Genomic DNA, 21,195 nt, shown 5'->3' on the forward strand with positions numbered 1-21,195 from the left:
CACTGCATTGTGGAAGTTGCTGGGCTTTGGGACACCACAAAGAGCTGAGTATAGGGACAGATGGAGGTCCCTTTCGAAGAGAGAACATAAAAAAAAAACAAAAAAAACAGGCAAGGTAGGAGGGCCGTGATGTCTGGGAGAGCAAGCAGCCAGCAGAGACACCGGAGAAAGCTGGAGGTGGAGACCGGAGAGGAAAAACTGAAAAGGGACTTTAGTTTCTTTCTGATTATAATGCAAAATAATGTCAGTATCCTTTCCTCTGATGATCTGGACATTCAGACACAATCAGAAAGTGTTAGCCAGGATCACTGCGAAGGCTTTAGCTGTTAGCGGGTGTGTATAGGTGCAGGTCTTTACAATAATCACCCTGTTCTCATAAGTAGGTGTCAGAGTGCAGCAGACCAGCGAAGCTAAAAATGTATTGCAGCTTCAAAGCTGTAACACGTTTACATCGCGAGTGATGTGATAATATGCCGTTCGCTTAGCTTTTGTTTATTAGGGGTTAAACCAGGTCAGCCGAGAGGGTAAACGCTGACGTCATTAATTTAGGGCAGTGCATCAGGGGAGAGTGTATGGTGATGGATGCTGATGAGGACGGAGGAGGGTAGAGGGAGGTACTGGACTCAGGAGCAACAGATGGGGCCTGATGGAAAGCTCAGGTTGTAAACTTTCTGTTAGTAACATCTGTCCGTTTGTCCATCTGCTACAGTCACTGTTTACAGTTTGTTCAGCAGAAACTCATTAATTAAAAGTGCAGGAGAGACCACTGGTGCAAAGCTTTTGTCACGGTATATTAATTAGATCAGAAGAGACGTAATCTACGGGCAGGTTCCTATTAGATTAATGACTCATCCCTAATTTTGATTTAATTTGGTTTTTACTGTAATTACTAAAAATGACTAATCCCCACCATGTGAAAACGAACAGTTCTGCACTATTCCCACAGACGAGCCCGTATGGATGCATTTTCTGGACTGACATGGGATGTGGATTAGAACATTAGCAATTACTGTAAACATGCTCCTTATGATCTGAGTTTATATGCAAATATCACACCACTTAACCTAAACATTAAAACCAACAGCTCATCAGGACGTTCCTCTCGACACACGTCACCTACCTGTATTAAACAAATATGACTGGAATATTCTCACAGCATAAATGTAATGAAAAACAGAACTAACAGCTTCCTTAGAAATGTTACATCACCTATGGGTATTTTACTTTTTTGCTAAAAATATTCTCTCTTCAATTTGCTCTGTAGTGAGCGGATAAAAGAGAATTAAGCAGCTCATCTGGGCTCAGTTGCCAGAGTGTTACATTAGACACTAATCCAGAACAGTGGAAGGTTGGAGAAGGGATAGCATCTTTTAATCCTGCCCCCCATCCAGACAACGTCCCATCAGAACACAGGGACGTAGCAGAACATGCTTGTGCTTCACATAAAGTCTCAGTGTCACGACGTTTGACTTCACTGTCAAACCTTTGTCCTTGAGAGGCTCAATAGGAGCCGTGAGGCATTACAGAGCTTTCTAGGAGCGTTTGCTGCATGTGGATGTTTTCTCCTCCTTCCGTTGTCAGCATCCATCAGTGCTTTTTAACTTTCAGTGCACCTCGCAGGGTGAGGCGAGTGTCGCGGTGCACAGTGTCCCCCTGTATGTAACAGATGTTACTGGGGCAACAGTTGGTATTGAAAGGGAGGGGCTTCAGGCCATCTGTCCAGGGTCAAGGTTTGAAAAGGGGTGGGAGAGATGGTGGCACGTTCAGGAAAATGGTAAGTATTTGGTTGAAAGAGGGAATACAGCGCACATTGTAATCATGCTCAATGTGCGCTTTCATTTCAGATTGCCTTTGTCAAGGTTTCCAGTGTCAGATTGGGAACTTCAGAAAGTTTGTCTGTGACAGGGCAGAACTGTCGCTTCAGTGCAAAAGCTCCATCTTGTGGTTAAAGACAATATTACAACCGACTGCACTAATACTCAAGTTTATTGATATTTTAAGTTTCAATTACATGAGGCTGTTGAGTAAAAACTATAGGCTGTTGCTACACCCTTAAGATTTGTGCATCAATAAAAACAAGATAGACTGCAGACAAATAAGACTTCAGTCACATGGAGACCAACATAGATTTAAGGTTCTCAAGGGTTTGGTCTATTTCATCCCGCAAGTATGCCATCTTCTTATGACAAATCTTTCTCTAGAGAGACAGGAAGAAAAGCACAAAGTAGATGAACTATTGCACGAGTACAAATCTTCACTGCAATACTGGCACAGATATGAAGGACACTTACAACGTAGACCTTCAGCCGCTCCTTTTCTATGTGAAAGAATTCATTCACGGTGAGCTCAGGGAAGTCTTTCTTCATGGTTAGAAAGCCACAGTTAGGGGAGCGTTTGATGTGTTCAGCCCTGGGCAGAGAAAGTATTTTACAAGTTTGCCTGACATGAGTGAATGACATGAGTGAATGTGGCACAAGGAGACAAACGTAACCTGTAAATAATCCAGCTCAGTCAACATGCAACAGAAAGACTGAAGTTTAGTGTCGTGCTCATCAAAAACAACCTCACTATGTGAATCCAAGCTGAAATTTTTAGTGTTAAAATGGAAAGAGACTCAGATCTGAAGGATCCAGATCCTCTTGTAGACTATTGTCATGAATTCACCTCTAACCAGCAACGTTTTGACTCTTAGAATTTGGATGTAAGAAACAACACGGTGACAGAACAGAAACCAAAACGCATTTAGCATTTGAACTGATGATGGAACAACGACTGAACAAACATGTTATTCAGTCCCAATCCCAGTTTAGTTTCATCACATTTACTGATTTTTGGATCATTTTTGTTTTGTTTGTGTTGCTGACTGGAGGAACTGATCAATTAAACCTATTGACTATGGATTTTATACGAGCAGGTAAGGTGAAGATGAGGACCAAAAGAGGAAGCTGACAGGCTTCTCTTACCAGGGGTCGTCGTCGGGCTCCCAGCCTTCCAGCTCCAGCAGACAGAAGAAGCAGCAGGCAACATCAGGCTCATTCTCACTGGGGCAGTGGACAAACCCAGCCTTGGCCATCTGCACAGACAGACGCTTTAATGCATGATCCATTTTTCTTACATTCCTCAGATTAAAAAAGGAAAACGCAGAACTAAGTCAGTGAGTTTCTTGAGGCACAGATGCAATAACAGAACAAAGGGCCAGAGTCGCATGATGAGACTGTTAAACCAGGACATCTCCTTTTAGCTCTCGGGTGGTTACGAGCTGGTAACATGGCATATAATATTACTCATCCAGTGAGGTGTCAGCAGCTCATCCGTCAGACCTCGTGGGCAAAGGGAGGGTCTGTGCACGGGACACCTGATGCAACGAAACTGAATCTGACACCTGCCTCGCCGTAAATCACAAGCTGTCCCCGCCTGGGACAAAAGGCGGCTGTGTAAACACGGTTGTGGTATTCTCATGAGTTGGACTCACACTGTGAGTAGGTTCATGTAAAAGTGGCTGCAGACCCTGACACATCCTGTGAAACACACTCCTTACCTTCTCAGGTGTGCAGTTGCATTCCTCCCTAAACGGCCACTCAGCAAAACTTTGTTCGCGCATGTCATGACTGTACATCTTGTCATAAGAGAAGAACCTGGCGCTCAGCGCGTCGATAGCGGCCATCGAGCCAGAACACCCGCAGCGCAGCGCAGCGCCAGGTGCGGATGTGAAGGTGCGGACTGACCTGCGCACACAGGTGTTTTCACTTTGGCCTGATTAAAGTGTCCGCGCGTTGGAGGTGGGCGGGGCTGTGATGGGACCGTGAGGTCACGTGGTGTAAGGAAGAGCTTTCCAAGCCATGGCGCTAATTGCACTAATTAATTTAAAACACATTGTGGACATTATTTAATTTTCAGGTTTGTTCTGCATCATCTCTTATTTGCTCTAAACTGTGTTCGTCTCTACATGTATGACAAGCAGTCAGAGTGTTTTTACAGTGTGGAGAAACTAAACATGCACACATTAAAACTATTATTATTATTATTATTATTATTTAAAGAAATAATAACTAAACTGCTTTATCCAAAATACTGAATCAAACCCACCTCGTCAGTCGTATAAAGTGAAGGGACTTGACTCCCCCTGTTGGCAATGAGAGAAATACAAGTTCGGTGATTAGTATTTCCCTCATTTCTCTTGACCTGCCTCATAAAGCAGCAGTGTTTAGCATGTTTCTTATGGTAACGGTGATTTACTTTACCATCATGTGTCTGTTGTCTGAGGAGCATTCATGTTTGAATCATCCACACATTTAAATGAGTGACAACAAAGATTTGATGTAGATTGTTTCTGAAGCAAACTGAGACAGGCTGAATAGGAAAAGCCAAATGGTTTGTACTGGTTTGTACTGGTTTGTGTTGTAAACAGGCACGTTGAGAGAAACAGGCTGCGTCTGCAGTGAGTCCCTGTAACATTACCACTAAGGCCACTGGGCCCTGAAATGTGCTTACAACTGTAATCTGCTGACCTTTTCCCCTTTTAACCTCGTCATCCAGCAGCGTGTGTGAGGGAGAGCTGAGAGTCGGTGTGTCTGCTTCTACAGCTGAGACTCTGTGATTTTTAACCTATCACATGTTAATACAGGAGCCAATAGAGACTTGTACGCTTGATAGCATGTTACAGTAGCTCCAGGTGGCCTGTGTGAGTGGCTGCAGATTACAGACAGTGCACAATAACATCTACTTCTGGATTTCCACACGTGTGTGTTACTGCTGTCACTCAGTACTTTTCCATACATTCATAGTTTCTGCTGTTTTTCCTCAGCTTTCTATCTTTGCCTCAGCATAGCTGCACCATGAGCTTTAGTTGTTGGCCCGTTTGTGCTGAAAGTGAGCATTAGAAACAGTTGAGAGCTTCACCATGTGCAGAGGCTTTAGGTGGTAAATTGTCTTTGAGTGGGTTGATATTCCTGTTTCCTCTGCGTACTGTACCTCGATGTCACTCCTCTTGCCTTCATTGACATTTGACTCCTTCTCCTCCCTCCTACTTGCTGCAGCCTTCAACTCTCTCTTTCTCTCTCTCTGCTTTTCTTGACAGAACTGACCTCACTTCGTAAGCTCTGCCACGATTAGCTGCTGGAATCTCCTGCTCCAGCTTTGTTTTCACACAGGCCTGAGATTGACGGAGGGAGGAGACAGAAGCAAAGTGTCTGTGGTCTCCATTTCCACATGTCTTTGGCCATTGTGGGTGTAAGTCTATGCTGTTTGCATATGCAGCCCTTGAAACCTTTTTGAATTAAAGAGAGCAGGTTGGGATGTTTCTGGTCACTTTACTGTCACCTGACAAGCGCTAACCAGTTTCATGCTGAGAAGGAGTTCACAGAGGAAATAGTTGTTTCCCAGTGTGCCTGTACAGGGTTGGAGATTTGGCTCTTTAAGTAACAGCAGCGGGACTACAGGTGCAATCAATGTGGAGCTCAGGTAAGTAAGAAACTGGGAAATACATAGTGAATGTGTGGTTTGTAACTGTGTGAGTGTTTGATGCTACAAACACGCTACTATGCAGCACTGAATATGTTGATTGGCCCAGTATGTGTGTGCATGTGTTTGCTGCTCAGATATCAATGTATGTGCCCCAGTACAGCTGACAACTGTCCTCCACCTGTTCTCTGCTGCCCACTGCACCTTCTGATCCTGAGTTTCTGTGCATGTTTCCGTACAATATGCATTTGTTTATATGCAAAGCTAAGGAATGGTCATTTGTATGATTAGTGTGGCCCATTTGTAGTTGTTTGTTACACCAAAATAATGTTAAAAATGAAGAGATTAGATTTTCGAACAGGAATGTGATAACCCTTGGCTTTTTGTTGTCTCGCACTTCACCCTCAGCTGAGGAATGTCTGAGCTTTAAAAGTAAACTATGATCTGCGGGGAAGATAATTGCTTCAAATTGCTGCGTTCTAAAATACATTGTGTAATAATGACAAGGAATGTGCCAGCCTCAAGTTAGAGCGGCATGACCGAAATTTGCAGCAACGGTGGCAAAGTTTCTACAAGTACGAACAGCAAAGTTATGGCTGAAAGGTGTGATGTGAATGTGGTCAGAGAGAAAGACGTCCTGTCCTCTGCTGCTGGTGTCAAAACGTCAGGGATGTGCGAGACTCTGACAGTCAACATCAACATTCTCCATCTCTGTCGGCAGGCGTGGACTCACCCACACACGTCCATAAATCCTCACAAAACCCACGGTTTAATTTTTTCAGCTCTTTGTTTAAATTCTAAAGATATTTAAGTAACAAGTGAACCACAAGTACAGCACATCAACAATAACTGAGCCACAGGACAGTGACATGAAACAGTCACACTTAAAGACACATAATCAAAGCCACAAGATGAAAGTGGAAAAATCTTTTTCTTTTTAAAATAAAGAAGATACCAAATGTTTTTTTGCATCAAAGTTTAATTAATAACGTAAAATATGTTTGTTTTTTTCCTGATGAACAATTTGAGTGAACTCACCTTCTGAAAGGGAAGATTTTTGAGGTCAATGGGTAAAAATCATTTCAGTTTTTTGTGTGTTGGCTATTTTATTAGACAGCTGGGTTCTGTTCTATGTTCTCTTGGTTTCACGTTGCCTATAGAAACGTTCTCTAAGTCTAACATTTAATAAACATTTAAAAAAACAGTGTATGTGTATCCTGGTTTATCCAAATCTTTACCGTACAGTTGATCCCTACACATATCTGCACCTGATCAATAGTCTAAATTTAGTGAGATGATTATCCCTCACAGTTGCAAACTGATATGCTTTGCTGCCAGACTTGCAGGCTCAGGCCAGTTCAAGGGGAAGGCAGAGGTCCATTCGTTCATACTGACTCCACTAGGCGGAGTGTGTATATATAATAATATATAATATAATGATATTTAATATATAAAGAGCTGGTTTTCTTTTACCTATAGTCTAATAAGCTGTGAATCTTTATCTTCTTGCTTTAGTAAACGCTTTTCTACATTATCAAGGGATAATTATACAGCCAAGCGCTTTCTTGGCCCCCTCACCTTTGACCTTCATGTGCAGTCACTAAATTCAACACCACAGTGCCAGGAAACACGCAGCACATAATATTTGACCCAGGTGTGAACTGTGTATTGAGAAAAATCTTCTTTATTCCACCAAACAGGCAAAATGTCGAAGAAGAAAAAGGACAAACTGACGTGTGTGGAAAGTCACAAAGTGCCTGCAGGTCCTGGCTTATGAAATATGAGCAGAATTTATGATTAACAAAACTCACATTTGACACTGTACTTGAGCTGCTGTGAGGAAGTGAGTGTCTGGCAGATTTCAGCGAGTGTCGATTTATTGTGTGTTTCCCCTGCAGGAAAGAATAAAGGAGTTATATCATTATATGACTGGTAGAGTTTGTGCTCTCACAAGCTTTGATATGTCCTGGATCTCTCACAGCCTGTTTCTGCACGTCAGCTGGTTCCTAATAAGTTCAGACTCAGCAGTGATTTCACATTCGACCTTCTGCCCTCAGACCTGTGCCCTTTGCCTAATTCACTGTTCTGCTGATAAAAACAGTTCCAATATTGGCTGTCGAGTCTATTGTATAGATAGTTTTCTGTTTGTGTAAGGCATTTCTGATTCAGTCATCAGTCAGCAGTTGTGTTTCACGTCTGCTCCCTGATTTACCTCCGTTTGTTGACGTGGCTTTAGGACGATTTCAGCCTCTCACTTCACTGCTGTCGAGTACTAGGGTTTCTAGCTGGGGTACTTAACAGATTCCCAGTGTGTCTTTACAGTAAATTATTCCTGTGTTAACAAACTTACACCACTAGGGGGCAGAATAGATCAACCACTGATCACCACACAGTAATGTCCAGAATATTGGGTCCTCTTGTGTTTGGTTTCACACCAGGTACATGTGTGTACACCTCACCTTTCCCATGGACGTCAGGAGATTATTCTAGAGTCAGACTTGATTTCAGAGTTAAGGTCAGAATTGGACATTAGGGCGAAGGTTGGAGATGATGGGGTGATACTCAAGGTCAAGGTGTGGAAATGCCTCCAGTGCGTCTGGGTCAGTATTGATAAGCAAAAGAACATGTATGTGTCTGCGTGTGTGAAAATGTGGCAGGTGAGTGACATCCTGCTCATTCTTCTGAATAGGAAAGTCATGAACTCAGCAGCCATCGGCCGTCGTCCTGTATAGTCGCCCTGAGGACACAACACAACACTGGACACAGGAAAAATAATAACATAGAAAACGCCACCAAATTTTAGTAAAACACTAAAACAAACCAACATTAAAAGCAGAAGAATAATTTCTAAACACAACTTAAAAAGTAGAACATTAAAACAGAAAAGATGTTGACAGATAGAAAACAGTACAAATTGCAAAAAGACAAAGCAGAGAACACAAAAACATTTTAAGAGAACAACATATAGGCCTGTATATGTTCTCCCCTTAGACAATGTGATGAGACTCTGACGCCATGAAACTGTCATGGTGGAGCTGCCGGTCCACTGTAGTTTGTTATTGTGGCTTGTGTTATTTCTATTCTACATATTCTACATTTCTATTTGAAGAGTGAAATCCCACTAGGAACTCACACGAATGGCAAATGAAATTATGTCGGGCCATTATTCATTAAAACATTTCCCTAGTGGCTGCTTAACATGTGTCCCATGATGCCCTCCCGTCCACAGGGGATAGAGGCCAGCACATCATTTCCAGTGTGCTCGGTAGCCAATAATACCCCAATTTCCTCCCCTCGTTCCTCCGCCCCCCCACCCCGACCCCCCTCACATACCTGTCTAGTGAGGCCATCTGTCCTCTCTCCAGTGGCCTCACCACACCCTGGTCTCTCCTCTGCCCCGTTTCCCTCCCTGTTTTGCCTGTGGAAGATACAGGATCTCCATGCTCCGATTTCACCCTCTCATCATGACATCCATTAAAGTGGTGCTGGGCCCCGGGCCCCCGTTGGCCTGACAGCACATTAGCACTCGGCCCATTGAACGCCAACAAGGACGGGCTCTGAATTATTGATACCAACACAACTAATGAGGAAACCCTATCTCAGCTCTTTTGCTGACACACAAACACACAGACGCTCATGGGAGGACTAGCACGCATAGCTGTATCGATGATAACCATTGTTCCAGCTGGAAGTGTCCCATGTTCAAAATTTATATCCCCAGTGTTCGGTCCGTTCCTGCTCAGGCCATTTCTCACAGGCTCCTTTCTTCATTTATCTGGTCGTCTTTTCGCACTTTAAGATGTTTATGCCACTTTCCTACTTCATGATTCAGTGTGTATGATAACTTCTGACTAAGTGTTAGATGTTGGTGGCAGTTGTGATGATGAAGTGGGATGATTTTGTGCACCCTAGCTAAGAGCCTCCATATGTTCCATAATACCAGCAGCTTTTAGTCAGTGGATTTTATCCAAAATGTACGATCTGTAAGAATTTGTGAGGCTGTCTGTGGTCCCTAGCTCTGCCAGTGTTTGCATATAATGGCTTGTGCAATGGAGCTGCTGTGCAGAGAGGTACTGGAGGTGTCAGCCAGCCTCCTTAGTATTCACTCCAACACCCGTGACTCACAGCCTCAGTCTGAGAGCGTGAGAAGGGTGGGGGTGGGCTGTAGAGAGAGAAAGGAGTAAGACAGAGCAGGACAAGAGGAGGTACTATGAACATCAGGCAGCGTTTCCTTTAGCCCCAGGCTCACGTGTGTGTGCGTTTGCAAGCATGCCCACCCCCGAGGATTCATTTTTTGACAGCTTTGTTAAACCTTCTCTTAAGTGCTGAGCTTCTCAATATGGTTGTGGCTGTGTAATTCTCAAAAGGTCTCTCTCTCTCTGGGCGATTCCTCTTCACAGGGGAAATGAGAGAGAGGCAGGATAATGTTTGGACATGACAGCAGACCTTGTTTGAGTGGCTTCTTTGCATGGAGGAAGTGGACCATGAGAAGCTGGCTGTGAAGCTCCTCTTCAATTAGTTCCTGGATTGCTTTGGTCCACAGTTTAACTCCCTGCAGTCCCTCTCCTACGCCTGACCCTGTCTGTCTTTGTCTCTGTAGTCCATCGTCCTGGTTGTCTCTTCTTGTCACTCCATGCCTCTTCATCCCTCTGTCAGTTTGCGTTTAGTTTAATCTCTGCCCCTCCTTCTCCAGCTCCCTCCGCTCTGTCGCTTTCTATTTCATCTCTCCTTTCTGCTTGCCCCCTCCCCACTCCCAGGCTAAATTCCATCCCTTTGACGAAAACACAGAGGTTGATAAATTGTGTAACCTTGCCTGTGCAGGTTAAGAGATGGGGAGAGAAAGGGAAACAGGACAGAGCTGCACAGATAAAGGTTAATCCTTTAACAAGTCCACATACACGTGGAGTCAAAGTACAGGCAGAGATACAAAACACAGATCTGACAATCAGGCCTGAGTGAGGAGGATGTGAGATGTGCAAGGGAGAAACAATGGTTAGGGAAACAGCATTTTCAGTCAAGCTCTGTCTCGCCTTCATGACTTCCACTCCGCATGATGACAAGTGTCTGCTGCTGTTCCCATTGGTCGAAGCTGCCACCAATCAGAGCAGAGGCATGTAAGGTGCCTTTAGGTTATACCCAACCCCAAAAACAAGAAGCAGAGAGAGGGAGGGGAAGCCAGAGTGGGAAAGGGAGTGTGTGTTTTACAGAGAGAGACCAAAGCATGCGTCGCCTTTACAGTGCACTGAAGACTTTCCCTCTGGAGCTCCATGTGTAATGACACAGTTCAGAAGAAACTGCTTGTCAGCTCTTTGCTGGAGACCACTGCAATTCCTCCTGGCTGCTGTGGAGAAGAAGATCTTGGCTCTTTAGCGTTCCCCTTTGATTGGCTGTCACACTTTAGGCTCCCCCTCCTCTCTCTGACTTCTCTCTCCCCTTCTCCACTATCCCCCTCACCCTGTCCTCAGGCTCACCTGAACCACAGCAGCCGAAACGCTGGCCCCCCTCCTCCAAACATACATACACACACAGGCTCTCTCACTAACACACACACACACAGACACACACACCTTGAACCCCCCCCCCAGACACACACACACAAACACACACAGCTTTTCACCTGGAGAGGGCAGGCGTAAGGGACGGCATGTGCAGCAGCAGCAGCAGCAGCAGCAGCAGCAGCAGCAGCAGCAGCAGCAGCAGCAGCCGTCGTCTCTCCTCACATCTAGAGCTGCCTCTCTGAGTTGCTTCCTTCTGGAGAGTGGAGAGCAACTCTGAAAAGAGATTTTGGAGCCATTGTCCCTTGGCGAGAGCAGGAGAGACGGGGGCAATAAGGGCACAACTTTCAACCCAGGGACACCAAAGGCAAAACACAGCATGATTTTGGGTGAGTTGTGGCTTTTTGGTGCATGGGATTTTGGAGAGGTCAGTCATGCCGTCGACTCACTAATCCCTACTTATACTGGTTTTCACTGCACACGGACATCTGTCCATGCTGAGCGCTGCTTGGGACGGACCTTTAAATGATAGTTAGTGCTTGTAATTATGATGACAGTGTGTCATTAATGTCGCAGGTAAACGATGACAGTGAAGGTCAAAATGTTTAGAACTGGACTCTATCATTATGGGCTGTTTGGTCACATGACCAGGCTCCACCATCCTGCCAGAAGAGGTGAAGTGGCAAATATGTTTTCACACAGAACCTACTAATCATTGCTGAGCAAACAGGTCATCACACAAGAGGCTTTTTTAAAACATGAAGGCAAAAGAAAGTCCTTTGCTTTGCACAGCAAAGCTTTGAGTTATTCTACAGCGCTGATGTGTTCTGAGTCAGCCTGCACTTTCTTCTTTAGTATTCCAGTCTCATAGTGGCCATGTCTGAGAGAGGAGACTCTGTGTGGTTTCTGTGCTCCACATAGTCAGGTTGTATATTCGTACTGAGGACAGGAGCTTACTATTGTAAATCCACTGATTATGCATATGAAAGGGCGAATGTGCAGAAGCAACACGATGCACGTCAGCTCGTCAAAGTCTTCTAGAGTTTTCTAATTTGTGTGAGTGTTTGGTTATTGTGTGTGCATTTGTTTTAAGTGTGTATTTGTTGCTATGTGCTCTGCCAGAGAGGACTCTGTGTTTTAACGCATGCCTGGGCTGATTCAGGCATAACTCTGCTTCTCTGCTCTCCCGGCAGGCATGTTTTTCCAGCAGACATCTCTAATGATTTTAGGGAGTCGTGCAGTTTGAGGTGTGCAGGTTTCAGGAGTGCATGTCCCTGAGAATATATGTCTGTGAACTGAAGTAAAGTTCATGCCAGTAAGAACGACTCACTTGCTCTTGTTTGTTTTATATTAAGAGACATGTCATCTGGTGTCTGTTTTAGCAGCAGCTACGTTTAATGCAGGTGGTAAAAAGTCAGCAACTCCTCGACTCCAGCCTCATTTAACAGTTAGGCAAGTTCCGTCTTGATCGGATTGCAGGTGGTAGCAGCTCACATAAATCAAATTTGACCAGGGCGCATTAACAGCAGCATTAACCATGAACCACAGCTGCACCACAACAACAAACAGCATGTGAACTCACTCATCAAAGCAATAGTGTGAGCTTAAGCTAGTTATTAGAGTGGCTAAATGCTGTCAGGCTGTGTCTATGTGCTTTTCAACATATCTAAGGATCTGCACAAATCTTCCTCTTCCCGCCATTAGCCAAAAAAGCTGATCTAGATTTCTCCTTATTACGCTGACAGATACGTATCTTCTATTATTTCTCTTTAATACTGAGATGTTTGAGTGCAGCTGTGTGTTCATCGTTCTGGACTGTGTGAATGATGATGTGGCAGATTAGCAGTCCGACATTTCTGGCTTTTCTCCTCTAAAAAGGATCATGTCATTGTAATGACCTTTACAGTTCTCGCGCTGATTGATCTGGACCTCCAATAAGCAAATTTCCTGATTCCCTGATATTAATCTGCAACCACCTGATAAAGTATCTCTGACAAATGGCATCATATGCTCATTTTTAAAAACCTGATAAATGTGTGTGTGATGTGTGTACAGCGTGAGTGCGCCTGTGTAAACTGAATGCATCACTAGCTGTGTGGCTGGTAGTCATTTCTTATCCTTTGTTTTCTATGACCTTGAGCAAACACCCTTTCCCAAAGATGCTCTGTCCTTGATATTTACATTCCCAAATCCATGATAACTAGCTTCGTAGGCGATCAGGGGCTCTGGCAGAGGTCTTTGGCTGCTGTGATGGTGATGACGGTACTAATGTTGCTAATGGCAAAGGATGTGTACAGTGTGTGCTATACAAAGCTGCCGGCTTTGTTTTGCCTGACATGGGCTTTGCACCAAGTTCGGGGTACAGGGCTGATGCTGGAGCTGTGTGCTGGTATATTAACATGTATGTTTGTGTGCAGTAAGAGAACAGCGGTGAGCTAATAGAGAATATGTTTCTGTTAACGTGACGTCGTGATCAGCCGCCATGTTGTCTAGAAAACCGCCATGTTGTCTAGAAAACCGTCTATAACCGTCTGTAACGTCCTCTCACCATCGCCCTAAATGCTGTACGATGGCTGACAAGCATTCCTGGGACATTCCACTTTGTTAGCGTCATCTCAAGATTTTTTGAGGGGCTTTAGTCACAATGAGTTCACATTTCACTGTTGGTTTATGTCTTATCTGTCTCTCCTGTTTGAGTCAGAACTGACCCCTGGAGCTCAGGGCCACGCAGTCTATCTGTCTCTTTGTCTTTGTGTTTGTGAGCCCACTCCAGCCTCATCTGTCTTCGTAAAATGTGTCTTTCTCTTGACCTGTCTCCATAGCTGTTGCTCATTCCATTCACTCAGCTACCCCCACCTTCTCCTAACATCCTGCACACATTCAGCTGGTTCCAGAGGTCAACACAAGGAGAGGCCAGAGAATATGTCTCTGAGCCCTTCAGGAGTTTTTTCCCCATTTTGTCAGGGAGTGCTGTGCTGTCTTTGTTTATGTCAACATGACACGTCCCTGTAGGCGTCTTTGCATATGTAGGATAACACAAACCCATTAGTGCAGCTAATACTGTAGTGAATTCACTGAACAAATGATTACTTCTCAATGCTTCATCAATACTCACTACTATCACAGTAGTTTTGTAGTTCCCACGAGTGACTTTGTGAGATGATGCAGGTCTGTGTATGTGGACGGGTAAAAGCAGCAGCAGCATCATCTGTGGTCGACTCTATAACAGGTCTCTCAGCTCCCTTCCCTCTCTTCCTTGCTCTTCTCTGTTGCTCCATTTGTTTATGCTGGAGTGACTGTGTGTCAGCAGGTTGTCAATACTGTCTGTAACAGACTCTAATGAATAGGCCTGTTATTGCACTGGTGGGAAGGCAAACCATTGTGTCTGTGAGTGCATGCGTGTGTGTTTGTGTGTGTGTGTAGCACTGCAGAGCAGAAGGAGGTGGATGTGTCTGTTGCTCTGACTCCCACTGCCTCACTGGCCTCACTGCAGTGCCCTCTGTCAAAGACCATTCACTGAGAGTACAGGACGGAACAAATGTGCCCACGGTTTCATTCTGAGAACCCATCAGTGACAAGGGATGAGACATGAAGTGTTTTGTATTCAAAACACACACCAGATGTAAACATGACAAGTTTTTCCAGCACAAACAGACACGTGAGTAAAATGTACAGTTCGTGCGATACACACCTGCCACCACCAGTGGCCCAGTGCTGCTGCTCAGTGAAGCACAAAAATGCACCTGTGTGTGATTATGGTGTCACATTGGTGCATTCACCAAAGCAGTCTGGCTGACTACCTACTGGGAATCCTGGGGCTAAAAGACACCTGGGAGTTGAAGCCTGAAAAATGTTCTGTATGCTTCAATGGTCCCCCTGATCACGAAGTGGAAAGAGGCACAGATGATTCCTCACATTGCAGCGCTCTAGTGTTTGTGAGGCACTGCCGCCTTTCCGTGTAGAATATCTGCTTTCACTGTAGTTCCAACATATTGATTGATATCTGGCTTGTCTGATTGCTTTTTGTCGTGATGAATATTCATGTGTTGTGATGTGTTGTTTTCTAGAATTCCCATTTCTCATGTCTACCTGTGTGACATGTTTGCATAGCCCCTCAGTGAGGTGGGATTCTTCTTCTTGCCATGGCAGAAGTTGGGACAGTGCGAAGCCATAACAGTCTTACAATACAGACAATTTCATCCTCTGTGCTTGTTGTTATTGATTCTGAAATGCATTGCTGATTCTGTCGGTACAGAGTCTCTGTGTGACATTTGGCGACTCGTATATAGAGCAGAGACCAATAGTGTGCGGCTGCTCCCGTTAGGGGTCGCCACACTGGATCAGTTGCTGACGGCCCCTGGTCTTCAAGGGGGGTCTCCCATCAGAGTACTAACCAGGCCCAGTCCTGCTTAGCTTCTGAGATCGGACTGGATGGGGTGCTCCTAGCTGTCCTAACAACATACACTGGATACACCTTTTATTCAATTTTACTCACTCATATATGTTAAAGTTATGAAAATACATGAAGTACATATTAAATGATCAAGTGCTGGTGTTTCCTGGTTATCATGCTCATCAGATGTAAAAAGTCAAACTGTTTTGCTGTTTTAAGAACTGACATGATAATTCAGCAACAGTGTTGGAAGGTGCATGAATAACAATTTCCCAAACAGCAGTCAAGCATGAAAAGATTGAGCAAAGCTAACATTTGGCGGTGATAGATGTTGCATTAATCATGTTTGCTCTATTTCTGTGGGCTCAGAAGAGAAGATGGGTAAAGGAGGGAGGAAGAGAGAAAAACCGACAGATAAAGTAGAGTGAAAAGTGTCCACATGAAAGAGAATTAGCTCCATCCTGCTCTGGGGGGAAGAGGAACTAGGGGAGTGCTGTTGAGATAAGGTTTCACACAAAGACCAAAAAAGAAATCAATTCTCCTTAAGATGCAGCAAGGTCAATTCATAGGGGCATGGCTAGAGAGGACGAAGCTAAAGGGGACGAGGAAGAGGAAGCTGATGAAGCAACCAAAGAATGGCAGAGCGAGACTGAGCGCAGGAAGAGAGAGACTTTAGGGAGCAATGAAGGGCTAAAGGCAGAAAGGAAATGAGCAAACGGCGAGATGAGGAAAACTGCACATGGGGCAGGGTGACGATGTTTCGGGTAGAGCTGGCCTACGGGGAGAAATAGATGCTCCCCTCCGACAGCGTAGATTGAGCTGTAGTCTCTTCTGTATCATCTGACTCATGCAAATAGGAAATGTGATCAGTATATCTGACACACTGCTGGGAATGTCATGAACTTCACTTATAGCCACAAGGACAGCTCCTCAATCTGTGACCTCATGCATCCACCAGGGTCAGCCAGCACACAGCCTGAAGAATACGACTAGCTTTTGCTTCCAAGAAGCCTGAGCTTGCTTTTAATCCTTAATGTTACATGAACAGCTCAAAATAGTCTAAATCTCCACCCGTAACGCCTTTCTCCTGCCAACTAAATCTGTTCCAGTTTGTTTTAATGGTGTGTATAATGGCTGATGGGATGCAGAAAGGCCTGGCGATAAAAAGGTGGCAGTAGGTTGAGTTTAGATCTACTCTCTGTGGCATCTTGCCCATTGACAGCTACTCTAACTTTAGCTAACACAAGGTTTCTTTGAAAATGTCTTATTCAACATTGGATGAGAGCCGGGAAAAGCTTCACTAGCAGGTAGTTATTGGATCCGTGTGGAGCAAGGCTTAGTGCAGGCGTCTGGTATGCACACCTGTCTCCCTACCGCTTGGAGAGAGCGACGGAGGGAGAAGAACGGGCTCTGCCAGGACCTGCCCCACAGCTGCCCCCGCCTGGGGGGAGCTGTGGGAGGAGAAAGGGAGGATCAGGAGGGTAAGGTTCCAGAGGTGTGGATTAGAAGGCTGTAAGGGACACACAGGTAACGTGGTATCTCAGGTCATCCATTTAAAGCATAATACTGTACCAGTTTATCTTGTGCCTTGTGTTTTTATTCATCCTTTCTTTAGTCAGGAAGGTCCCATTGAGATCAGGGATCTTTCCCAGAGTTCCATGCTGTATTTTAGACTCTTGGCTTCCTTAACAGGCAGCTTTCATAAACGACGGACATTTAGGGGAGAAGTGTTTTATGTTTGTGGTCTATAAAGACCAAGTGCAGACAAGTGCATTTGAAAAAAGTGTGGAAATGCAGCCTCGACTAAATTCTCAAATCCCCCCTGTCAGTTTCTCCTAATGCTGCAGCAGCCTCTATTACTGGATGCACGGATGGATGAACTCCTGCTTATATGTTCAACACAGCTCCCAGCTAACACTGAAGCTCACACAGTGGCTGTTAATGTGCTTCAAAAGAGCACTGAGGAAATGTAACAACTGGAAGGATGGAAAAAACATTTCCATAAAATTAGCATAGTCAGGTTCACGGCAATTGGCCTGATGAGACAGAATAAACAAAAATGATTACACATTGCATTCTGCACATCTGAGTAATGTTGGTTAATGCTTGGGTTGTAATAGGATTTCTTATTTATTTAGCATCATATCCATCGTAGCAGCACTGGTTCTGTCTGCCTCCATCCTAAATTTTCTCATTTGAGCCTGTGATGACTTGTGTAAATGTGAGAGATTGTATTTACAGTAGCACCGAGATGCTTTTTGTCTGTGAGCTGGGCCAATAATCACCAGCCAGCCACTGCCACAAATCTTCATTAGAGGATTAGCCGGCAGGGAGACAGCTTGTGTTCTTTTGCTTTTATTGGTGGCCCTGCGTCCACTGCTTTCAGCCTCAGTCTCTCTCCTTCCTGTCTCCTCGACTTAAAGCTGTGAACACAGCTCACCTGAGAATCGCAGATTCACAAACACATACACATTTTTTTTTGTGCGCTTTGTTGTTTGCATCAGTGTTTACCCTCCTCTTTCTGTCTGATTCTATTTCCTACATAAGCTCAAACCCTCATGTACATAATAGTCATGCATCCTGTCAGCTTGTTCCCTAGAGGTACATCAACTGCCCGGTGGACACTCATACTCAAGACAGAACAAATTAAGGTCACAGCAGGGAGAGCCGAACCAGCAAGGGACAATACAATCTGCCAAGTATATCTGTCTGTGTATGTGTCCAGATTTTTTTCTCTCCTAACCTCTAAAACAGTGGCATGAATCCAGAGTGAGAGCCGCTGTCAAATGGCTTCTGTCCCACTCAAAGGAAAACTGACCCTTATTGCAACAGTTTTGCAGGATAAAAGGTGCCACCCCCTCTTTGAATTCAGGTAGAAAACAGAGTGATGAGTGCGCTTTGAAGCCTCTTTGATATCATTTGATGATGACTGTTGAATAAGAGTTTCTCTTGCATCTGCTAGAGGTGTTGTGACTCATCTAGGGCTGTTGCTGCCCTCTTTCAATGGTCTTCTTATACCTGAAGGTTCCTTTTTACACGCTTAGTAAGAAGTGAGTGAGCATTTGTAGTCACCATGGACACTTGGAGTACAGTGAGAACATCAACTAGGAAATAATACGGAAACTTTTGTGGTACAATATGTTTTAAAAGCTTTTTTGTTTAAAATATTAACTCAAACCATGACGACCGTGGTGTGGGAGTGTGATGTAGCTCAAGTAAAAGTATCTTAAAATTATGCAAGTCTGTGATTAAGACTTGATAAACTGAAGTCATCAAAAGATGGAGTGGAGACCAGGGCGTATAAAATTGTGTCGTCTGCAAAAAAGTGCATATTGATGAAAAATGCTGTTCTTTATGCATAATGTAAATAACAGTGGATCAAAGACAGACCACTTTTATTGACAGTAACTGGGCTTGTCTGACGCCAACAGCAACAATAGTCTGAGTTCCCTCTGCATCAGGTGAGAGTGGAACCAATTCAATGGGATATTATCTAGACCTATAGACTAGAGTTTCTTAAGTAGAATTTCATGATCAGCTTTATTAAATATTTATGAGCACAATGGAGCCAGCAGCCCAGAATTACTGTACTGTGGTACAGGCATTCAGGACACCCTCTGCTGGATAAAACTGGCAACTGTCTGCGGTTAAGTCTGCAGATTTTACATTAAACGATTTTAACAACTTCATATGTCCTGTAGCTGTGTCAGTTTAGCTCCCCCTTTCAGCACTTTTCAAAAGTAGCTGGGTTATCATTCTGACTAGTCCTGGTGTGGTCCCAAGCTTTCATGGGGTGTATCTCTGCCAGTCTGAGCCTCAGACCTCCCCTCAAGGGCAGTATTGTATTCTGCCTGACTGTGTGTGTCTGTGTAATCCATAGCTGCAGGGAGGGTGACCTTCACAGCAGGCAGCCTTACAGCAGGCTGCGACACCAGCACTCAGGGAAGAGGACAGGCTGGGCGAAAAGGGTGCAGGGGGTTGGACATGGCAGTTCTTTGATAATTACCCCTTCACGTTATATTCTCTACATGTGTTTACTGTCTTTCTTTGTGCAACAGCTATGAAAAAGAAAAAGAAATACATCAAGTGCATCAATTTAAATCCGATCCTATTAATATCACTTTGACCAGGCTTGTTTTTATTTATGAATTGTTTTGTCACAGGTTCTACAGGAGCTCCATATAGCTCCATCTTGAGCAAAAGTCCTGCTGGAAATAAATTTGTCAACACCTCTTCAGTGTTAAAGCTGCTTCCTGCCGTTTCCTGTGACTTGGAGAAAAATGCTGTTTATCATGTAACATTTGCTGTGAGCATGCAGGGCACCCTGCTGCCTGAGTAAAGGTGCAGCCAGAAGTACAAAAAGTTATTGACAGTTATGTGTGGAGGTGACACAGCCAAATAAGTCCCTGCTCATGAATGATGCATGTCCCCACTAGCTCTGATGGAAAAAGAGTGTGAAGCTAGATGACAGCTGGGGTGCTGTGTGTGCATGGTGCAGAACAAGGTGAGAGTCTTTATGGTGCAGCCCAGGTCTCTCTCTCCTGCTCCCCCTCTGTCTTTCCTCTCTTAACCCCCACCACTATCCACTACTCACACATGTACCCAGAATCAGGAGTTCTGAGTGAAGTCGTTAGTCTCAACAAGTTTACCCTAAGTGAGTCCTGACACACACTGACCTTAAACATAGTTTGCATTAATGCTGTCTCTCTCTCTCTCTCTCTCTCTCTGCTTTACCTCCAGCCTCCTCTCTCCTTGGTCTCTTGTGCCTTGACGCTCTCTTTCTTGCTCCCTCCATCTTCCTCTCTATTTTCGTCAGAAACAATCACTGTATTTTCCGTCTCACTGCCCTGCGCTGCAGCAGCCTGAGACTCTGATAGCAAAACGAAGACAGAAGGAGAGAGATGAGCATAAAGGAGGTGGGCGTGGGACATGTGCAGGATGCATGGCAGAAACAGGAAGGTCTACATAATAGGTTTATGTCGTCATCACTGTAGCATCACATTTTAGCAGCAGCGGCAGAGCAGCTAGCGTACGAATGCACAGAGACTACATCGAGGCATTCCAGCACAATGTCAGAGGACAGTGTCATGTACCAGCATGAAAACTACATATGCATACTATATTACTGCTACATCATAGCATCCATCACTGCTGCTCATTGGCTACACAAGCCATGTATACCCATAAGTATGGAATAAAACCACTATGAGTGAGGCTGAGAATATAAATTGTGTCCCAGAGTTGAGCAAATTAACTCTAATGGCACAGCTGTATGAAGCTAGAATCCCCCTTAAGTGATGCAACAGAAGCCTTTGATATGTACATGACACTTTAGCATCGTACACATTTAAAAAATATTGGCAACTGGAAATGGAAATGAAGACACTACCGGGCTTGTTTCCTCTGGTTATTTGTATTATTGCAGATACAAACCGGCTGATCCTCTTTGCCCTCTTCTTTGGACACATTTACAAACACGCACAGTCACATGTACATGTCAACATCGGCCTCAGGGGCCACATCTATATTCATTGAATCTGAAACTCTGACGTGCTATTTGCTTGGTCCGAGGCGGACGAGCGATGGTTTTACTTGGAGGATAATTGCTGGTGATAAACTACCTCTTCAGACGTGGTTACATTGATTTGGACTGAGCGTTTGTGTAAGGGAAAGTAACAGTGATAGATCTCACCACTTTACGAACGCACCCGGCAAGCATTTGAATAAAACATTGTGCGCAGGGACAACATTGTTGGGGAAGCCATTAAGTCTCAGATTAGTAGCAAATCACTAATGTAGTCAGTCAGTGTAAGCAGTGCAGCCCTGTACCTTTCCAACACACACATC

At 44.5% G+C, this 21,195-nt stretch overlaps 2 protein-coding genes across 3 annotated transcripts in view; one reads left to right on the plus strand and one right to left on the minus strand.

Annotated features, from left to right (window-relative positions):
• Positions 1 to 1,965: 1,965 nt before the first annotated feature.
• On the minus strand, positions 1,966 to 3,667 carry birc5b (baculoviral IAP repeat containing 5b). Its single transcript, XM_026333125.1, has 4 exons — positions 3,539 to 3,667; positions 2,964 to 3,073; positions 2,292 to 2,409; positions 1,966 to 2,197 (listed from the first exon to the last, which is right to left on the minus strand). The coding sequence occupies exons 1-4, from the start codon at positions 3,662 to 3,664 to the stop codon at positions 2,108 to 2,110; spliced, it is 444 nt and encodes a 147-aa protein (XP_026188910.1). The 5' UTR covers positions 3,665 to 3,667; the 3' UTR covers positions 1,966 to 2,107.
• Positions 3,668 to 5,195: 1,528 nt separating this feature from the next.
• Positions 5,196 to 21,195, plus strand: part of znf385a (zinc finger protein 385A) — a 52,884-nt gene continuing 36,884 nt past the window's right edge. Inside the window, exon 1 of one of the 2 annotated variants that reach the window (XM_026333082.1) lies at positions 5,196 to 5,460. In XM_026333082.1, coding sequence (XP_026188867.1) covers positions 5,448 to 5,460 — 13 coding nt within the window. In that variant the 5' untranslated portion in view covers positions 5,196 to 5,447. Of the gene's footprint in view, positions 5,461 to 11,101; positions 11,345 to 21,195 lie in introns of those variants that run through there. The other variant, XM_026333083.2, reaches the window with a different exon arrangement.

The sequence above is a fragment of the Mastacembelus armatus genome, chromosome 7 (assembly GCF_900324485.2).
Source record: "Mastacembelus armatus chromosome 7, fMasArm1.2, whole genome shotgun sequence".
Lineage (NCBI taxonomy): Eukaryota > Metazoa > Chordata > Actinopteri > Synbranchiformes > Mastacembelidae > Mastacembelus > Mastacembelus armatus.

Excerpts from the sequence above, each read along its gene's own strand:
- birc5b (XM_026333125.1), bottom strand. The coding sequence starts at position 3,664 with ATGGCCGCTATCGACGCGCTGAGCGCCAGGTTCTTCTCTTATGACAAG. Across the intron at positions 3,074-3,538 it reads GCAACTGCACACCTGAGAAG|ATGGCCAAGGCTGGGTTTGT; the intron begins GTAAGGAGTGTG and ends CTGTCTGTGCAG. Across the intron at positions 2,198-2,291 it reads AGCGGCTGAAGGTCTACGTT|AGAAAGATTTGTCATAAGAA; the intron begins GTAAGTGTCCTT and ends CTGTCTCTCTAG.